The sequence below is a fragment of the Hemitrygon akajei genome, chromosome 14 (assembly GCF_048418815.1).
Source record: "Hemitrygon akajei chromosome 14, sHemAka1.3, whole genome shotgun sequence".
NCBI lineage: Eukaryota > Metazoa > Chordata > Chondrichthyes > Myliobatiformes > Dasyatidae > Hemitrygon > Hemitrygon akajei.
In genome coordinates this window covers 32,152,139-32,173,508 of record NC_133137.1, presented here as the reverse complement: position 1 = coordinate 32,173,508, position 21,370 = coordinate 32,152,139, and the positions used below count along the sequence as shown (strand labels likewise).

The following is a 21,370-nucleotide window of genomic DNA, read 5'->3' as shown; positions in this document are numbered from 1 at the left end:
GATTGCGTTCCACCGGTCACTCCTTTGTCCACACCGTGAGCAAAACCTCACCCTTGTCATGGGCACACAAAGCTCACCAGTGACCTCCTTGCCTCAGGAGTCCTGTGTCTTGTGTGTCTGATTAAAAAGACAACTGACCTTGTATAAATCTCAGTAGTGCGGAGCACCAGCTGTCCATCATAAAGCTCCGCCTTTCAGTTTCCAAGGCAACTCACAGACTCTCTCTCCCTCTGCAGCTGAATTAGCACCCAAGCTCTCTCTCTCATTTAAAGGAACAGTCTACTTTAGAATAACCCTTCAGATCTTGTCACAATTGAATCTTAATAAGAGTGTGCTTTTTCCATTAAATATGCAAGTTCCAATTTATAGACAATCACCATTTAGATTGGTTACTGATTATTTTATTTGGGTGTTAAAGTTACTAAGAAGCATAAGGATCTCTTTAAAGTAAATTTTTTACCCATAATTGATCATGTTGAACAACTGTTTACTAAATGATCCCCATTGTCCTTATCTTTGATTGGTCAAATTAATGCTATTAAGAAGATTATTTTACCTAAATTTCTGTATCTATTTCAGGCGGTATCAATTTTCATTCCTAAATCTTTTTTTTGATATAATTGATTCTAAAATTTCTTCAGATATATATGGCAGAACAGAAATCCCAGGAATACTTAGATATATTTACAAAAATTAGAAAAGGTGGTTTGGCTTTGCTGAGTCTTAGATTTTATTATTGGGAAATCAATATTCGATATTTAACGTTTTGGACACGAGTTGGATGAAACTCAATGTCCACGATGGATGAACCTTGAGCGGGAGTCTGTACACGGGTTTTCACTGGCTTCTATTTTAGGAGCTGTGCTTCCCTTTGCACTTACTAAATTGAATAAATAAATGATAAATCTAGTAATTAAACATACAATACATATATGGTTTCAATTTCATAAATTTTTTGGATTGAATAAATTTATCCTTTCAAGTTCTATTATATCTAAGTTTTTTTTTCAACCATCAAGCTTTTCAAAACCATCAACTGGTCAAGATTTTCTTTTATGGAAAACAAAGGGAATAACATGTTTTTGTGATTTATTCATGGTTAGTTGTTTTATGTCTTTTAAACAGTTGTCTAATAAATATAATTTGCCTAGATTACACTTTTTCAGATATTTACAGATTAGAAACTTTCTGAATGCTACTTTACTTACCTTTCCGATATCACATCAAATTGAAGTTACAGAAAAAATTTAAGTTTAAATCCATATCAGAAGAATTAAATAGCATTTATTATTTATGATTTAATTAGAAAATACACTTAGGTACTTCTGATAAAATTAAGAATGAGTGGGAAAGAGAACTTCAAATATGTTTGTCTACAGAGAAATGGGAGAAAATTCTTCAACTAGTTAATACTTCTTCAATGTGTGCCACACACACGTTGACACAATTTAAGGTGGTTCATAGGACTCATATGTCCAAGGATAGGTTAGCTCACTTTTATTGCCATATAAATCCTGTTTGTGATAGATGTAATTCTGAAGTAGCTTCCTTGACACTTATGTTCTGGTCTTGCCCTTGCCCTCTTCTAGGAAAATATTGGAAAGATATTTTTGATATTATTTCAGTAGTTCTGCATGTTGATTTACAACTTCATCCTACTACTGCAATTTTTGGACGACCTGTAATAGATTCCAGTCATTTATCCTCATTAGCTTGTCGTTTAATTGCTTTTGTGACATTAATAGCCAGAAGATCCATTTTATTTAAATGGAAAGATTCCAATCCCCCACCACATTTCAATGGTTTTCCCCAAACGATAGCATGTCTAAATTTGGAAAAAATTAGGAGAGGTACTATAGACCCTTCTGTTAAATTTGAAGAAACTTGGAAGCCATTCAATATTTTCATATGATGTAAGTTGACCCTTTCTGAATCCTTTTTTAGTAATTTTTTGCTCATGTATAGAGGAGCGGAGTTAATGACAAATTATAATTTTAGCCGATGAAATATGGCAGCCCAATCTACGTTTTTTTAAGTTTAGCTGATTTGTAGTTTAGGGGGTTTTTCCCCCACCCTCTCTTTATAAAATATCTCGTTCATGGTTAGTTACCAAGAGATTGGGAGGCTAAACTACATTTGTTACTTGGAATCTGTGCTTTTACATGTTAACCATTACTAATGTAATCCCGATCTCTTTGTATCATTAACATTATTGCTATGTTTATTAATTTGAAACTTAATAAAAAGATTAAAAAAAGAAAAAAGAAAGACAATGTCCGATTGAGCAAAACCAGCCCGATAATCCTTCAAACATTAAAACAGCTTTATTTATTGACTACTGAATTTCGCACAGTACAAAAGAGAATTTACATCATATTAAATTATTATTATTCAGATAACTTGAGCAGTTTCTTCCCTGCCATACAGCCAATGGCTGCCATTTTTCATGTTGTACCAATGTGGATTCCCAGAAAAATCTTTTACTTGATTCAAGTCATTATGTTTATAATGCTTTAAGAGAAGATCCTTGAAAAAAAAAGCATAATAATTAGATTCAAAGATCAATAGGTACAGCTATTCACTTTGTCCGTGTGTGGTGCAAGAGAGTTGTGGACAAGCTTAGGGTTTGCCAGAGTTTAAAGTGCACTGTGGGAGAAGTGTCCACGTGGGTCTGATGAGGTCCGAGGGGGTGGGGATTGTGCACTGACAAGGTACCCACAATGCATAAATCATCCGAGCTTCCCAATCACCCCAGTTCCATTATCAGATATTGGTCACGTTAGCTAACTTGGGATATGTTGCATCAGAAAGAACACAATATGCAATATGTGTTTCAAGAGTTCCTGCCTCACATCAGTTACAGTTAACACTGATTCAACTAAAGTAATTAACCAAAGGTACCTTAAATGAAAAAATTAATTCAGGTCTTTATCACTGCCTTTGATTTTCAAACTGTTTAGTTAGGATCCACTGCATTAGAAAGTTGAATCTCACTGCCACCACGCAATCTCAGGTTGACAAGGATGGTAGAATGTTGCTTAATGCCATAAGATTGCAGTGGATGTGCATCTTCAAGCGGCGTTGATTGAAAGGTTAAGTAGTACTGGCTTCGCTGGATTCGCTCCAGGGATTCAATTTTATCTTTTAAACTTGAAACCTTGTCATTTGGCAAAACCTGGATTGTCCGGTCACGCCCATTTATGCTGACAAATATCTCCATTAAACCCAGGGTGAGCAGCTGGATTTTTGCATCAAAGAAGATCTTTGAATCCAGCAAGGTGTTCTGATCATTCAGAATGGTGTCTTTGAATAGCAGGCGTTGCTGTAAAGCTGGGATGTTCCACTCTTCCTGGATGCTGTGTTTGATCTGAGAGACCTTACTGTAAATGCTGGCATTTTGCTGAAACCAGTTACCATCCAGGGCCGTCACCGTGACTCCAAATGTCTTCACTGGCTGAGGTACACAAAACAAAAAAAATGGACAGAAGTAAAATACGTTCCTTTTATACTTCAGAGGTGACAGAAAACAAAAGAGTGAGATGGGAAACGACAACTTGATGGGTGGCAATGGGTGTTGTTAGTGTGCAAAATTACACTTGCACCAAGTGCACTCTGTGGAAGAAATTGTGGTGGCTGAAGCGAGGGTGGATGCGTGCAGTGGGAACGCTAGCTAGAACAGTGCAGAATAGGCTGTCATGGTCTCAATCAGAAGACAACTGATTTGCTCAAGCAACACACACAAAATGCTGGTGGAACGCAGCAGGTCAGGCAGCATCTATAGGGAGAAGTGCTGTCGACATTTCGACCGAGACCCTTCGTCAGGACTGACATCAGGATTGGCCGCTCATTTGGAGCTTCATTCTCCATTATTTGGTCTGTCACCAAAAACACCTGCAAATTTCGACAGAGCATTCTAACTGACTGCATCACCGTCTGGTATGGGTGGGGATGGGGGAGGAGAGCTACTGCACAGGATTAAAGTAAGCTGCAGAGAGTTGTAAAATGAGTCCGCTCCATCATGGGCACTAGCCTTCGGAGTATCCAGGACATGTTCAAGGAGTGGTGCCTCAAAAAGGTGGCATGCTTCATTAAAGACCCCGTCCCCAGGACATGCCCTCTTGTCATTGCTACCATCAGGGTGGAGGTACAGAAGCCTGAAGTCACACCAACAATTTCCTTTCTGAATGGACATTGAAACCATGAACACTACACAACTTCTTTTCTGCACTACTTATTTAATTCAACTGTTTAAGATATAATATCTGCACACACATAATGTAGTTCATTTTTCCTCTGTTATGTACTGCAGTGACGCAAAGATAACAAATTTCATGACGTGCCTGTGATATTAAACCTACTTCTCATTAATGTTACACAGCTGAAGATACAATCAAAAAAGGAACCCACTTTGGTGTGATCATCAAGTTACAGGTTAGATGCTTGTTAATTTCACTCAATTTCCCTGTTGAATTCTATAGTCATTTCTACCAGTTGTAGCCAAGCAGCTGAATGAATCGAACACGAGTAAAAGAAAATCAACCAGAACTGAACTTATTTGTCTTGATCTGGGTAAAATAGTTATGTCTACAACCTCAACTGCCCATTCCTCCACAGCCCCAGATACTACCGATCAATTTTCCCAAACACATCACTGAAAACTTAAGTGCATAAGAATAGCAACAGAATTAGGCCATTCAGCCCATTGAGTCTGCTCCGCCATTCTATCATGGCTAATTTATTTTCCCTCTCAACCCCATTCTTCTGCTTTCTCCCACAACCTTTGACACCCTGACTAATCAAGAACCAATCGACCTCCTCTTAATACACTAAGTGATTTGGCCTCCACATCCGTCTGTGCCAATGAATTCCACACATTCACTAGCCTCTGGTTACAGAAGTTCCTTCTCATTGTCTTTCTAAATGGATGTCCCTCTAATGAGGCTCTCAACCCCTTCTCCTACCTTCTCCCTGTAATCACCATTCTGAATGAATGTCCATCTATTCTGAGGCTTGGCCTCTAGTCCCAGAATCCCCCACTATAGGAAGCATCCTCTCCACATCCTCTGTCTAGCCCTTTCAATATTCGATCAGTTTCAATAAGATTGCCACCTCAAGAAGTTTTTTCAAACATTAAACATGTTGTATAAATCCACAGTTCAAGACCCCAAAAGCTAGGTCACCCCCTTGCTTCAGTCGTGTACTTATCTAGTGATCAACTGTATTTTAAAATGGTTAGGCTTTAAACACTTAGGATGATGAACCTGGATAATGAAATAAACCCATATCACAATGCGTTCAAATCTGCACGTAACACATGTGCCACCTTCACCAGGGCCTTGTTTAGCTCGAAACTCCAACCAATAACGTGCAACATAGTGAGGTAAGGTGGCTGATTTTCAGCACCAGAGACTGCAAATTACCAATAGAGGACCATTCAAGCAGTGGAAGGTCAGAAGGCCTGCCACAGATTGCACCATCTCCCCTGGGCAGAGGCAATCTGGGATGTCTATCAGCTGCCAGACACTGGCAGGGTGACAGAAAATGGGGAATAATGTATCTACACACCCTTGTATCTGAACAAGAATTATTCAAACTCTTACCTCGACGACCCATGCCTCAACATTAGAGACGCAAGGCATCCTTAGCCATTTCCTGGCCTCATCTTTCATAACATTCCAACCATCTGATGAAGCCACATTTCCAGTTGGATCAGCTGGGTCAAGAATGATCGGTCTGAAAAAAAGCCATTCCAATGACAACATTGAACTTTGAGTGTACACGCACTGCGTATAAATTCCATCTTGTGAGCAATTTGCATTAATATATGACAAAATTGTTCAATTTATTATCAGAGAATGTATACAGTATACAACCTAAAATTCTTACTCATCACAGACATCCACAAAATTTAAAAAACAAATGAATGAATGACAGAAACATCAGAACATCAAAGACCTCCATTCCCCGTCCCATACACAGGCAGCACCATGAGCAGAAAAGGGAATCAACCCTCCTGCCTAGCTCTATTCAGCTACAATGGTAGTGTCTGTAGCCTCAACTCTCCATTCCTCTACAGCCTCGGATACTGTCACTGATCATCATAGTATTCCGAAGCACCACCACAATAGTTCAAACAGATGTATCACTGAAGACATGTCACAACGTGTATAAATCCACAGATTCCCCACCTGCCACCATAACAAACAGAAATGGACATCCACAAAATGTGAAGAACGTATCACGAGATTTCGGGGCAAACTTTGAAATGAGGAAGTACTCTACGGAAAACTCCGTAAGAGAAGGAAAGCTGACAGAAAAAGGCCAAAAAGTGAAATAGGAATACTAGCTAAAAGAGCTTGTTGAGGCAGTAAACGGTGAGGTGACAGAGGGTAGTCCGTAATGATGTACAGAATTGCAAATAAGGCTGAGGGTTCTGAAATCAATCGTCTCAGTAAGGTAGGCAACGGTGGGTAGTTAAGAAATAAGGAACATTAAGAGATACTTTCAGCTGTTACCTTCAGACCTAGAGAGGATACAAAGCAGGGTCACAAAAACTATTCCAGGATTGAATTGTTTGTCATATGAAGAGCATTTGACGGCTCTATGCCTGTATTCATTAGAATTCAGAAGGATGAGGGAGACCTCAATGAAACATCGAATGGTGAAAGACCATGATAGAGTGATGTGGAGAGAATGTCTCCTATGGTGGGACAGTCTACACCAGAGGACACAGCTTCAGAACAGAGAGGTGTCCTTTTAGAATGGAAATAAAAAGGAAATCCTTTAGCCAGAGGATGGTGAATCTGTGGAATTCTTTGCCACAGCCATGTGAGGCCAATGCCTTTATGTATATTTAAGGCAGAGGTTGATAGATTCTTGATTGGTCAGGGCATGAAGTAATACAGGGAGAAGGCAGGAGATTGGAGCTAAGGGGAAAATTGAATCAGCCATGATTAAATGACAGCAGACCTGATGGGCCAAATGGCCTAATTCTGCTCCTATATCTTGTGGTCTTATGTTTTAATAACGTGATGTCATGTATTACTCTCTACTGGACCTGTATATACAAGAATCCTGAAGGTGAACACAATTTTAAAAACAAAGGGTACCATTAATTCGCATAGTTTAAACTGTGGTTGGGAATCTTACCTTCTGTTGTGGAGTTTCTTGATTAAGAACTCCACAAATACTGCATTATTGACGTCATAGTAGTCAGTCCAGTAGATACACAGATCCTGATATCGGCAGATCAATTCCAGGACTGTGCGGAACCCTTCAGCCGTGTCAAATCTCTCTTCGTGATTACCTTTCTCCCAGGCGTAAATGGTCAATAATTCCAAGGCATACATTGCAGGCAGTCGTGCTCCATTTTTCAGCTCTGATTTCCGTGGTTTGACATACTAGGAGGATTATTGACAATCACCAATAAGCAAATATGATGTTAAGCACACTCCTCATTACCCTGTTTTGGTTCTATACTTTGAATCTTCATTATTTTCCCTGATGACACAGCTTCCCTGAGATTACATGCTAAGACCACACCTAGACCAATGGTTACATTATAAATACACGGTATCATTCCCGAGTGGCCCCTATCTCAACATCTCCGTCACACAAATTGCTGAATCTGCACTGAGATCTAGGTCAGGTCAGGCACGATCACAGCCCAAAGTCAAACTCCCATGTAATGACTCCTCCTCCTGTTTTCTTGGCCTTATGTATGTTTTGAGTGTACCAGAAGAACATATAGAGAAAAGACTTGGATTTAAGTACCCCATTTGTGTAAAGCAAGATTTCACACAGGGCAATGCTAGAAGTGACTAAATTGTCTGTATATTGTCAGTCAGTTGGAGAGTACATGTTGTCCAATCTCTGACAGTGCTGTGGTGCCTTCAGTCAAGCTGAGAAGACCATCACATCCTTATGTTAACTCTTAACCGAATGGGAAATTGAATCAAAAATAAGTATCAATTATAAATGTCTTTCTGACCATTTCTAGCCTGAAGCAGGCTGCATGCTGGGAGGATACTCTGGAAACTAGGGACTCAATCCAAAATTGTACCATGGAAGTCAGTGATTTCATTGGAGAGCTGTGATCTACCACTGAACATACAATGGTATCTCATCGGTTTCCTGCAATGGCTATTGGGCAGGTCCTCAGGAGAGAAAAGCAAACAGCAACATCCCCAAAGACTCTGGGGATCTTTGGTCCATAACCATTCAAACTTGGAGAAGGGATGTTCAAGACTGTATTGAGAACCTGATGCATTGGACTAGGGACACACTTAGTCCATGATCCTAAGGAAATGCCAAAGAGGAAGGTGTACACTGAGATATCAAAGCAAGATAGCATTTTAGGTTTGATACAACAACCCTTCCATTGTCTTTCAATGATTAACAATTATCAATTTCTTCCATCACTCACCTCCTTGTACCAATATTTCAGCAGGCGAATTAAGTCTTTAACCTTTGGAAACTGCCGTTTCACAAATCTTCTCTGAAGTTCAGTAAAACAAGCAGAGAATTCTCCATCTGTGATCTCATTATGTTTTTCAAATTGGATTAGTTCAAGATGTGCTTTACTTGTATTACACTGTGGTGCTGCAAGAAATGAAATGAACAAGAACATGGTCAAAAGAATATTGCTTAATAACTGTTCAAATATCACTTCCAAGACCAAATGGACCATTCTATTGGATTCACTCCAGTTTATTTAATCTCAGGATAGTTTTCCACCTTCCCCAAAGGTTCCCAGAAAGAGTTTGCTGAAGTTTATGTAACAAACAAAGGAGAATGAGGGGAGATTTGATAGAGGTATTCAAAATTATGACTGATATAGATGGGGTAAAAACAAGCAGGCTTTTTTCCCCCCACTAAGGTTGGGCAACACTAGAACTAGAGATCATGGTTTAAAGTTGAGTGTTGTTTTTTTTTTTTTAAAAAGGCAGGGGTCCCCAACCTTTTTTATGTCATGGACCATTAACCAAGGGGCCTGTGGACCCCAGGTTGGGAACCCTTGGTTTAAGGGGAACATTTGGGGGAACTTCTTCACATGAGGGTTGTGAGTGTGTGGAATGAGCTGCCAACAGAGTGGTGGCTGCAGGTTCAATTTCAACATTTAAAAGAGATTCGGATAGATACGTAGATGGGTGTGGTATGGAGGGCTATGGTCCAGGTACAAGTTGGTGGGACTGGCCAAAATAATAGTTCAGCATGGAGTAGATGGGCTGAAAGGCCTGTTTCTGTGCTGTTGTGCTCTGTGACTATTTCTGCAAAGAAATCACTTGTAAATTTAACCCAAAGTAATGACTAATGCTTTCTGCATCTTGGTATCACATTAAGCTTTCTGCAGGTAGAACCACTGGTTCTACGTCTCTTTGATTTTGGAAGACATCTGCTCATTGCTAGATATCATGATGCATGTTAAATAAGGGAATCTAAATCACGTTAGCGTTAAAACTGATGATGTAAATACAGCTAATTATGAGAGCTATGATATACAAGTTAAACAGAGCAAGGGGACCAAGGATTTTGGTGCTGACCTTAATCATAACAACACATTTGACAAGTGGGGACAGGTGGCATGAAGATAAAATCTACATTCTGATCACAGCCTGAGATTGTTTCTAGAAAATAAACTGTCTGTGGTCATTCCAAATTAGCAGGATAATTTCTCCCACCTCCCAACAGGATCAGCTGGGCAGAATGGCATGGTTCCAAGCTGTAACACTCATTTTGGTAAAGCTTCCAACATGAGACTAAGCCTAGTGGCCAAGAAATGAATCACTTTCTTATGAAAGGAAAGGAAAAAGGCAGATATTATCTTTTAAGAGCAAGTTTTAGATTTGCTACCCAAGACTTCCCATGGAATTCATTTTGTTATTAAACTGGTTTAATGTCAGTGGCAAAGTAATAGCAGTAAGATTTAGGGTTAATATTCCTTGTTATTTCTCCTATGAAAGAATCCTCCTATGTGCCATGTACAGACAAAAAGTGCACTGTAATCTACACTCAGTGGCCACTTTATTAGTTACACCTGCTCGTTAATGCAAATGTCTAATCAACCAATCACATGGCAGCAATTCAATGCACAAAAGCATGCAAACCTGGTCAAGAGGGTCAGTTGTTGTTTGGATCCAACATCCGAATGGGGAAGAAATGCATTCCAAGTGACTGACTGTGGCACGATTGTTGGTGCCAGACAGGGTGGTTTGAGTATCTCAGAAAATGCTGATCTCCTGGGATTCTTATGCACAACAGTCACTAGAGATGGCTTAGAATAGATGGATAAAAATTAAATATCCAGTGAGCGCAGTTCAGTGGGTGAAATCTCCTTGTTAATGGGAGACGTCAGAGGAAAATGGCCAGACTGGTTCAAGCCGACAGGAAGGTGACAGTAATTCAATAGCCTTGTGTTACAGCAGTGGCATGCAGGAGTGCATTTGTGAATGCACACTTTGAACATTGAGGTGAATGGTCTACAGCAGAAGACCAAGACTACAGGAAGTACCTAATAAAATGGCCATTGAGTGCATTTTCTTCCTGAACAGCAGCAACAGCTCGACTCAGAATCAGACACCAAACACTAGAATACTACAGGACAGTACAGGCCCTTCAGCCTTCGATGTTGTGCCCACCCATATATTCCTTTAAAAAAGTACTAAACCCACACTACCCTGTAACCATCTATTTTTCTTTCATCCATTTGTCTGTCCAAGAGGCTCTTAAATACCCCTAATGTTTTAGCCTCCACCACCATCCCTGGCAAGTCATTCCAGGCATCCACAACCCTCTGTGTAAAAAAACTTACCCCTGATGTCTCCCCTAAACTTCCCTCCCTCAACTTTGTACATATGCTCTCTGGTGTTTGCAATTCGTTCCCTGGAAAACAGGTACTGGCTATCCACCCCATCTATGCCTCTCAATCTCGTAGACCTCTATCAAGTCCCCTCTCATCCTTCTACACTCCAAAAAGAAAAGTCCCAGCTCTGCTAACCTTGCTTCATAAGACTTGTTTTCCAATCCAGGCAACATCCTGGTAAATCTCCTCTGTACCCTCTCCACAGCTTCCACATCCTTCCTATAATGAGGTGACCAGAACTGAACATAATACTCTAAGTGTGGTCTCACCAGAGATTTGTAGAATTGCAACATGATCTCTCTACTCTTGAACTCAATCCCCCTATTAATGAAGCCTAGCATCCCATAGGCCTTCTTAACTATCCTATCAACCTGTGCAGCGACCTTGAGGGACGTATGGATTTGAACCCCAAGGTCAAAGTACATCCACACTCTTAAGTAACCAACCATTAACCCTGTACTCAGCCTTCTGGTTTGTCCCTCCAAAATGCATCACCTCACACTTACTGGATTGACCTCCATCTGCCACTTTTCTGCCCAACTCTTCATCCTGTCTATATCCTCTCGTAACCTTCAACAACCTACAGCGCCATCCACAACTCCTCCAATCTTCGTGTCATCCGCAAACTTACTCACCCATCCTTCCGCCTCTTCATCCAGGTCATTTATAAAAATCCCAAAGAGCAGGGGTCCCAGGACAGATCCTTGCGGCATTCCACTAGTCACCGACCCCCAGACAGAGCACTTTCCTTCCACTACTACCCTCTTTCTTCCTGTAAGCCAATTATCCAAACAGCCTCATGACTTTCTGGATGAGTCTCTCGTGGGGGACTCAAATGCCTTGCTAAAATCCATGTAGACCACACCTACCACCCTACAGTCATCAAGTTCTTTTGTTACCTCTTCAAAAAACTCAATTAGGCTCATGAGGCACAATCTTCCCTTCACAAAGCCATGTTGACTATCCATGAGTAGACTGTACTTCTCCAAATGCTCATAGATCTTATCTTTAAGGATCCTTTCCAATAGTTTGCAGACCACTGACGCAAGACTCAATGGTCTATAGTTCCCAGGATTCTTCCTATTACCTTTTTTCAAACAACGGAGCTACATTTGACATTCTCCAATCCTCCTGCACCTCCTCTGCAGCCAAAGAGGATTCAAAGATCATAGCTACTGTTCCAGCAATCTCTTCTCTCACTTCCCTCACTTCCCTCAGCAACCTGGGGTATATCACATCCGGCCCTGGGGACTTATCAATCTTGATGTTTTTAAGATCCACCATTTCTTCTTTCATCTCCACATTGTCCAACACACAGGCCTGTTCTATTTCAACCTCACCCTGATCAAGGTCCTTTTCCCTTGTGAATACTGAAGCAAAGTATTCATTTAGGACTCCCCAACCTCCTCCGCCCCCAGGCACATGTTGCCTTCTTAATCCTTTAGCAGCCCCACCTTCATTCTTGTCATCTTTCTGTTCTTCACATACGCATAGAACGCCTTGGGGTTCTCCTTAATCCTACATGCCAATGTCTTCTCATGCCCTGTTCGAGCTCTCCCAAGTCCTTTCTTAAACTCCTTCCTGTCTACCCTACATTTCTCATGAGCCCCTCCTGCTTCTTATATCTAACATATACTTCCTTCTTCCTCTTGAAGAGTTACCTCACATGTTTCATCAGCCACGGTTCCCTTTTTCTACCATTTTTTCCTTGTCTCAGTTGGACAAACCTATCCTGAACCCAGCACAAGTGGTCCCTAAACTTCCTCCACATTTTACTTCTGTGCTTTCACCCTTGAACATCTGTTTCCAATTTACTCTTGTTACTTTCTACCTCATCCCTTCATAGTTAGCCCTTCCACAATTAAGCACTTTCCCATTTTGTCTGACTTTATCCCTTTCCATAGCTATGCTGAAGCTAAGGGAGTTGTGGTCACTCTCACCAAAATGCTCCCCCACCAAGAGGTCTGTCACCTGACCAGGTTCATTACCCAGAACTAGATCCAGTATGGCCTCTCCTCTCGTCTGCTGGTCCGCATATTGTGTCAAGAATCCTTCTTGAAACCACCTGACAAATTCAGCCCATCTATCCCCCTTGCAGTCAGGAGGTGCCAGTCAATATGAGGCAAGTTGAAATCACCCATAACTACAACCTGTATTTTCTGCACCATTCTAAGATCGGCCTGCTTATCTGCTCCTCGGTGTCCCGAGGGCTATTTGGGGGCCTATAGACTACTCCCAGCACAGTGATTGATCCTTTCCTATTTCTGACTTCCACCCAGATTGACTCCGTGGACACGCTCTCTGCAGCGTCCTCCCTTTCCATAGCCCTGATACTATCCCTGACCAGCAATGCTACACCCCCTCCACCTTTTCTATCTTCCATCCTATTCCTTTTAAAACACCTAAACTCCAGTACCTGCATCAGCCAATCCTGCCCTTCCTCCAACCAAGTTTCAGTAACGGCCACAACATTGTAGTTCCACGTACTGATCCATGCTCTAAGTTCATCCCCTTTATTCCTAATACTCCTAGTGTTGAAATAGACACATTTCAACCCCTCTAACTGGCTACATTTATGTTTTGTCCCCTGCCTGTCCTTCAGGCAGGGAAGAGAGCAAATCAGACAAGCTCCTTTCTTTCCACCTATCCATAGAAGCAGTGATAGAAGAATTAAAATTACATTTGAGATGTAACATTACTATTAATTATAGTCAATGTAATATTGCTATTAATTCTTACTTAATGCATCATAGGTCGGCAGAACATCAAATGACACACTCTCTGAGCTCTTCCTTGATTGCAGCGCAAAGCTTAAAGATTTTGGCGATGTGATACTTTGCTTTACGATGTTGACATTGATATTATTGACTGAATATGCAAGGCTTTTAGAACATTTATCCAGCATTGTCTGAATTTCCTCAAGAATTTCATGCCTGGTGTCTCTCTGGAGCTGGAAACTCGTGAAGCAACTGAGAAAGACTACGATATCTGCATCCGAGCTCTTTTTTAAAGCTGTTCCTTTTCCTGAAGATCCACCCTGTGAACAAAAAAATTGCATATCTAATCATCGTTTTCAAACATTTCCAGAATTAGAATTGAAATCAGGTTTGACATAACCAGTATGTTTTATGTGCATGGTAGTGCTTTGTTCCACCTCTTTAGTTCAGAACTTTCCCCTTTTCCTGAAAATCAGGAAGGGAGGCAGTTGAACAAACACTCTAAGGATATCCCCAGGTAGAGATGCAGCACATTCATAGAAGACATTTAACAGTTGGTCATTGTTATCACCATCCAGCCTTGTCCTCACTGGAGGAACACACATGCAGTCTTTCCAAGGAAATGCATCCTATACAGAACGCTGCCATCAAATTTAATGCCCGAATCTCTTTCTATTATTTTTTTCTAAAAATTTAGCATAATTCCATACATTCTAAGCCCATATTCACTGACAAACTAATAACAAACTGTTTGTTGAAGCCAAATGTATGCCTTGTTACTCCCTCAAAACATGGGTCAAGTCCTCCCCACCACTGAGCACATCTGTATGGAGCACTGTCACAGGAAAGAAGCATCCATCGTCATGGACACTCACCACCCAGGTCATGCTCTCTTCTTGCTGCTGCCATCAGGAAGAAGGTACAGGAGCCTCAGGACTCACACCACCAGGTTCAGGAAGTTATTTCTCCTCAACCATCAGATTCTTGAACTGGGGGGGGGGGATTACTTACTTGCCCCATCACTGAAATGTTCACACAAACAATAGACTAACTTTCAAGGATTCTTTGTCTGATGCTTTCGATATTATTTCTCTCCTGTTCTATCTGTGCAGTTTGGTATCTTTTGCACACTGGTTGAATGCAAAGGTTGGTGCAGTCTTTCATTGATTGTTACTGATTTACTCAGTATGCCCGCAAGAAAACAAATCTCAGGATTGTATATGGTGACAAATACAGCATGTACTTCAATAATACTCTACTTTGAACTTTGAAATAGCTTCAGTTAAGACACTAGAAATCTTGCAGATACCGGTAATCTTGAGCAACACACAAAATTCTGGAGGAACTCAGCAGGTCAGGCAGAATCCATGAGGGAAATAAACAAGTCGACATTTCAGGGTGAGACCCTTCAAGGCTTACAAAGTCGATTTCAATGGACTTGGCTCTCTTCCCTTTGCAGAGGAGCAAATGTGACAGACTCGCGGACTAAAACTTGACAAGAATGAGAAACGTGGAAGCTTAGATTAACCTGTCTGTTGTAGAGATGTAACTGATCCTATTGAGAGGTCTATCTGATTGGCCAGTGCAAGACCATTCAGCAGGTCCCTGCAATTATGTCATTTCAGTATTAATGGAGTGCTGCCCATAGTGAAGTAGGCAAGTATCCCAGCCATGACTGGTGGTTGCAGGGACAAGGGCAGGTGTGATCTCTGGGGAAGAGGGATAAAATGAGAATCTTCCATGCCTATTAATATATGCAAATAGCCAATCCACCTCCTTGTCCCACCTGTGCTTCAAAAGTGCATGGACTGAGGTTTGAGATTTTCAAAGTTTGAACATCTCACCAAATCCGCCAATTCTTGAAGGATTAGACTAAAGTTCTATACTTTCTAAAAAAAAAATCAGTAAATAAGTAATGCTGTCCGCAACTTACCACTTGAAACGGTGATAGACGCAGAAACACACATTGCATTTACACAGATGACTACAACAGTCCAAGCCTACAGAGCTGGGAAATTGGGCTAACCTAAAGCTCCCATGTGGTTGCCTGGACACAATGGCCTCCTTCCCTGCCGTTACTTGTGACGATTCTTTGATACGTGCTTAATTAGAGAGGTAGGAGGGATAGGATTGTACTCAGGGAATGTCAACTAGCTTTTACCAAATCGATATAGTATCATATATTGCTAGGTAACCTGCAATTTATATTTGAAACCCGACTACCTGAGAAGGTTCATTTCATACAGCAAGGTCTAGTATGACCCTTTCCAAAGTTGGATTATCTAGATACAGTATCAGGAATGCCTCCTGGATACAATAACAAACCTTGCCCAATCTAGGCCTCTGGCACCAAGGAAGACCCAGTTAATATTGGGGAAATTAAGGTCACACTACAACTGCTCGGTTTCTTCTACACCTCTCCACACCATAATCTGCTGACATATGTGTCTTCTACCTCTCAAAGCTGTTGGGAGGCCAGTGGTGCAACCCATCATAGTGATGGCACCTTTCTTAGTCTCGATTCTCCGCTCACAGCACGAACCTTCCAGGACAACCTCCCTGTTCAGTCATGCAACTCCTCCTCCTCCTCTTTTGCATTTCCTTCTATCCTGTCTGAAACATCCGAATCCTGCAACATTGTGCTGCCAGTCCTGACCTTCCCTCAACCAGGTCTCCACAATTCCTACAACACTAATTCCATGTACTAATCCAGGCTCTAACTTCATCTGCCTTATCTGAAATACACCTTGTACTGGGGTAAATAGACTTCAGTCCCATTCGCCCCACTGCCTTCATTAACATGATCCTATCTGCTTCATCTTCCACTCACACCTGATCTCATCACTACTCCCCTGAAAACTTCCACCATCTAACTTTCTGCTCCCACTCCCTGCCACATATCCCCGAAAACCTCCCAAGGAGCACTAACAAATCTCCCTGTGCCCCTCTCCTTTACGTGTAACCGGTCATTCTTCTACAGTTCCCACCTGCCCTGGAAGACAGCCCAATGATCCGTGTATCCAAAGCCCTTGCTGCTGCACGATCTCCTGAGCCACAGGTTTAATTGTATTATCTTCCAAGTTGTTGCCTTCTTAGCACAGGGCTCTGGGAGTAATCCTGAAATTATAACCCTGAGGTACTGTTTTTTTTTAGCATTTTCTGCCTAAGTTTCTGAATTGACCTTGCAGGACTTCATCTCTCTCCTGTTGACGTTGCGAGTGTTAGATGGACACCTCCCGCAGAGTCATTCCCACTAAATCCTCCCTGATCTTCCACCGGCTGCTATACCGTTCCTTTAGCAAACAGCAGACTTAGAAAGGAGAACATTCTTCCTCGACCTCACCTCTCTGCGGCCGCCCTTCTCACGGAAGCGCAGTGTTCCTCATTGCGCACACTTTAACCTACCAGCAACACTTCCACCTCAAGAAAAAACCTCAGAAGTTTCTTTTTTAAAAAAGCGGGAACTCTAGACTTACTCCCAGTGTAACTTCCAAAGTTCAAAAACAAATTTATTATCAAAGTACATGTACACGTTGCCATATTCTACGCTGAAATTAGTTTTCTTGCGGGTAGTGTAGATCCGTGCTTTCCATTCAGAACTCATCCACCACAGGACACTCAAAACTGTGGCGGAAATGAGTCGCCCTTCAGGACAAGAGGGAGAAAGCTGTGGCAAACTGATAAGATCCCCCAGTGGACCTGAGCAGGTGACTTGGACGGAACCACACCGACTGCATTACTAAATTGTTGATGGCCTCACCTTTGGAGGCGCGTTAGTTTTTTTAAAAAAATGAGAACCATTCACCTGTTTTGCCATCATTACACTGGCTGCCCGTGTTCTATAGGATTAATTTTAAAATAATTTTAATTGTATACAAGACTCTGAATAATCTAGCTCCTCGATATATCCCCTTACATCCTAATCTTAAATCCGTGAATACTGGTTTGCTTTAAGTTCCTAAGGTCAAGCATACAAGAAATGGTGATGCGGCCGTTTGCTCTAATACAGCAAAAATCTTGAAAACTCCAATGACTGAGATACACCAGACTAGTTTCAAAACACTTCTAAAAACTACTTTTTAATTTGGCTTATTTACAGGATTATTTAATGCCTCTTGATGTTGATTACATTTATGTAAGTTGGTATATTCGATTACAATTTATCCTATAAAATGTTTGTCTTGTGACTTTCAAGCTTATCTCGCATTTTTAGGAGTGGATTGATTTATCTTTACGATCCATCTTCCTGTATGAAATAAAGTCCAGTTCTAACAATGATGTGCTCCAAAAAAAGATCTTTCCAGTCAAAAGTTTTAAATCATTTAAAATTAGTAACTTTCGAATTTAAGACTGAGCAGCTGATCTTTTCTAAATTTAAATACGACATAATATAACGTAGCCATTGAAGATGTGTAGGAGGGGTAGACTCCTTCCATTTAAGCAAGATTGCTCTTCTTGCTAAAAGAGAGGTAAAAACTAAAACCTGTAGGTTAGGAGTATTTAAAGTTATATCTTCATTTGCAATGACACCAAACAAGGCAGCAAGGGGATTTGGGTCAAATTGGACCCTAAAAAGTTGAGAGAAGGTATAAAATACTTCCCGCCAAAACTTTTCAATTGTAGGGCAAAACCAAAACATATGAACTAAAGAGGCATCAGCAGAGTTGCATTTATTACAAAGTGGAGAAACATTCGGGTAAAAACTGGAGAGTAACTTTATCAGAAAGCATCCTCATTCACGAGGGAAAGAAGCGCTTGCTGTTTTAAAAAGTGAATTATAGTAAGTACCACTCGGCAAGTATTTTTCGTTAAAAAAAAACTAACCCACTCACCTTAACGGCTCTGATCACCTTAACGTTGGGTTGTTTGGTGAAACACTGATTTCTTAAAAACTCGCAGATCCTGTTCACGGCTTCCTTCACCTCGACACTAAACCCGCTTGGCTCCAAGTTATTTTTAATGAAGTCGTCCAGTTTGTTGGGCTGTATTTTGTCTAGCTCCATCGTTACTCAGCGTTCGTTCTTCCTCACAGGCGGCGTCCGAACTGTTTCTTTCCGCCGCTGAGAAGCTCCTTATAAGCCGGTCACTAGCCCCGCCTTCTAATTATTCTAATATAGTGAAACGTGGAGGACAAATCTGCCGGTATATTAAGTTTCATACACGTCACTGGTCTGGTTGGTTGTCATCGCTCGAGCTAATTAAAGGCAGCACCGCACCAACTTCGTTATCAGTGGATAATGCCGTAGTTTCGGTTCCTTTTCTTTCCATCGCTTTTCCTGGCCCCATCGATGTTGACTCACTGTATGCTGATCAGTTGTTTTTTTTAAAAAGCATATTTCACTCAGATTCTCGCTCTAGTTATTCAGTCACCCGCAATAACATTGCAACCCACGGGGCAAACTGCCCTCCTCTGAAACACGTCTCGCATCTCAAAATGAACGAACTTGTATATCAGAATTTGGATCCCTCCACCCACTGTTCAGGGACCCTGTCCTCCTCGCTGTTCCTCACCTGTCCCGATATGTACTCCGTGTCGGTGCAAGTTTTTCATTGCACCTGTGCATATGAAATTAAAATCGACCTTAACATTGCTGAGGCTCAGTCTAAACACAAGAGAGTCTACACAGAAACTGGAAATCCAGAGTAGCACACCAAAAACGCTGGAGGAACTCAGCAGGTCGGGCAGCAGCTATAGAGAGGAATAAACAGTTGATGTTTGGGGCCCAGACTGGAAAGAAAGGGGAAGAAACCAGAATAATAAATTGGGGGAGGGGAATGAAGTGAGAAGCTGGGAGGAGATAGGATAGAGTGCGATCCCTGTGGAGCGCGGAGGGGTGGGGTGACGTCTCTGATGTTCTGCACATCTGTCCATAGGATGAGGCTTTCCAGAACATCAGAGATGTCTCCTTTCTTCAAGGAATAGGGTTTTCTGTCCTCTACCAACCACATCTTCTCCTGTTGCTGGATATCTGTCCTCACCGCATGTTCTCGCCACCTTAACAGGGATAGAGTTCCTCTTGCCCTTACCACCCCATGACCCTTCTCATACAACACAATATTCTCTGCAACTATTGCCATCCTCAACGGGACCCGACTACCAAACACATCCCTACTACCCCCCACCCCCACTTTCTGTTTTCTATGATTCTCTTGTCTATTTGTCCCTCCCCACTGGTCTCCTTCCTGGCTCTTATCCCTGCAACCAGAAAAAGTGCTACACCTGCCCATTCACCGGCTCCCTCACTACATTCAGGGCCACAAGAAGTCTTTCCAGGTGAGGCAACGCTTCGCCTGCCACACTGTCAGGGTTATCTACTGTATCTGGTGCTCCCGATGTGGCCTCATTGAGACCTGACGTAGACTGGGGGACGGCTTTGCTGAGCGCCTTCACTCCATCCGCAACAAGCACGATTTCCCAGTAGCCAACCATTTTAATTCCACTACCTTTTCCCATTCTGACATTTTGGTCCATGGCCTCATCTGATGCCATGATGTGGCCACTCTCAGGTTGGAGGAGTAACACATCCTCCTGGGTAGCTTCCAACCTGATGGCATGAACATCAATTTCTCTAACTTCCCACAATTTTTATTCCACCCCAACCCCTCACCTCTACCAAACTCTTTTTTTTCCATTAACCATTCTTGATCCCCTCTATCCCTTCTCTTCTCACCTGCCTATCACCTCCCGCTGGTGCCCCTAGTCCTTCCCTTGTTCCCATGGTCCATTCTCCTCTCCTATCAGGTTCCTTCTTCTTCAGCCCTTTACCTTTTCCACCTATCACTTTCCAGCTTCTTACCTCATCCTCCTTCTCCCATCCCCCTCACCTGGCTTCACCTATCACCTCTACCTTGTATTCCTTCCCCGCTCACCATCTTCTTATTCTGGTTTCTTCCCCCTTACTCTCTACTCCTGATGAAGGGTCTCAGCTTGAAATATTGACTCTTTATTCCTTTACATAGTTTCTCCCTGACCTGCCAAGTTCCTCCACCATTTTGCCTATGTTACTGAGGTTCAGCCTGATGTGTCCTGCCTGGGCTCAGCCAATGCAATCATCTCCTGCCCTTTCTTCCTCCACCGAATGCATCCTTCCCAACCCTTCTCACAGCAGCATGCCTGTCACATCCCTCACCCTCTGCTTCACTCTGATCCCGTCATTTACACTTTTTTCCCTACATGTACCCAAACCCTAAACCCTCTCGTTACCTGCTCCATGTCACCACTCTATTTGATGCTGACTTTTTAGCCTTCTGCACACTCTGCTGGGAACCACAAAAAGGAGCTGAATATCCTATTCACTCAGCAAGTCCCCACCACCTGTACTTCCTACTCTCACTGCCACTGCCTCTGTCTTCTACCTGTGTCAGTCAAGGATGCTCGAGGGATTCGTCTCCGCACAAAGTGCTCCCCTGCTTTGAGAGCAACAGCCTGGGGGAATCATTTTGCTGCAGTGCGGGAGGGGGCCATTCCCACTTCATCACCATTCACCATCTTCTGGGGAAGTGGGATGGTCACACTCCAAGATGAGGATATGGTGGTGTCCAAAAGGGGATTTGGTACAAGGCATTGGCTCCTTTTCGAACAATGGTACAAGTACAAGTAGCAATAGCAACAATTAAAGCAAAACAGTCCCTTTCCCACCCACTCACACAGTCCGGCTGGCCTCCAACCTCAGGACAGACCATCTCTGGGCCTTCATTTCTTGCCTATAAATACTCAATGGCAAGCTCACTATCCCAGAAGGTAGTCAAGTTCATCTTGACCACATTACCTCAATGGCATGTATGTTCTTTC

At 42.1% G+C, this 21,370-nt stretch overlaps 1 protein-coding gene across 1 annotated transcript; it reads right to left on the bottom strand.

Moving 5' to 3' along the window:
• Window positions 1-2,301: 2,301 nt before the first annotated feature.
• LOC140738457 (2'-5'-oligoadenylate synthase 1-like) lies at window positions 2,302-18,612 on the bottom strand. Its single transcript, XM_073065752.1, has 6 exons — window positions 18,411-18,612; window positions 13,601-13,898; window positions 8,426-8,601; window positions 7,150-7,400; window positions 5,601-5,733; window positions 2,302-3,454 (listed from the first exon to the last, which is right to left on the bottom strand). Exons 1-6 carry the CDS (start codon window positions 18,579-18,581, stop codon window positions 2,957-2,959), a joined length of 1,527 nt encoding a protein of 508 aa, XP_072921853.1. The 5' UTR covers window positions 18,582-18,612; the 3' UTR covers window positions 2,302-2,956.
• Window positions 18,613-21,370: the final 2,758 nt, after the last annotated feature.

Bases quoted from the DNA above. Each gene is read 5' to 3' on its own strand.
- LOC140738457 (XM_073065752.1), bottom strand. From the start codon at position 18,581: ATGGAGCTAGACAAAATACAGCCCAACAAACTGGACGACTTCATTAAA. The intron at 13,899-18,410 runs GTGAGTGGGTTA...TTTTGTTCACAG, and splicing joins AGGTGATCAGAGCCGTTAAG to GGTGGATCTTCAGGAAAAGG. The intron at 7,401-8,425 runs GTGAGTGATGGA...TAATCCTCCTAG, and splicing joins TGAAATATTGGTACAAGGAG to TATGTCAAACCACGGAAATC.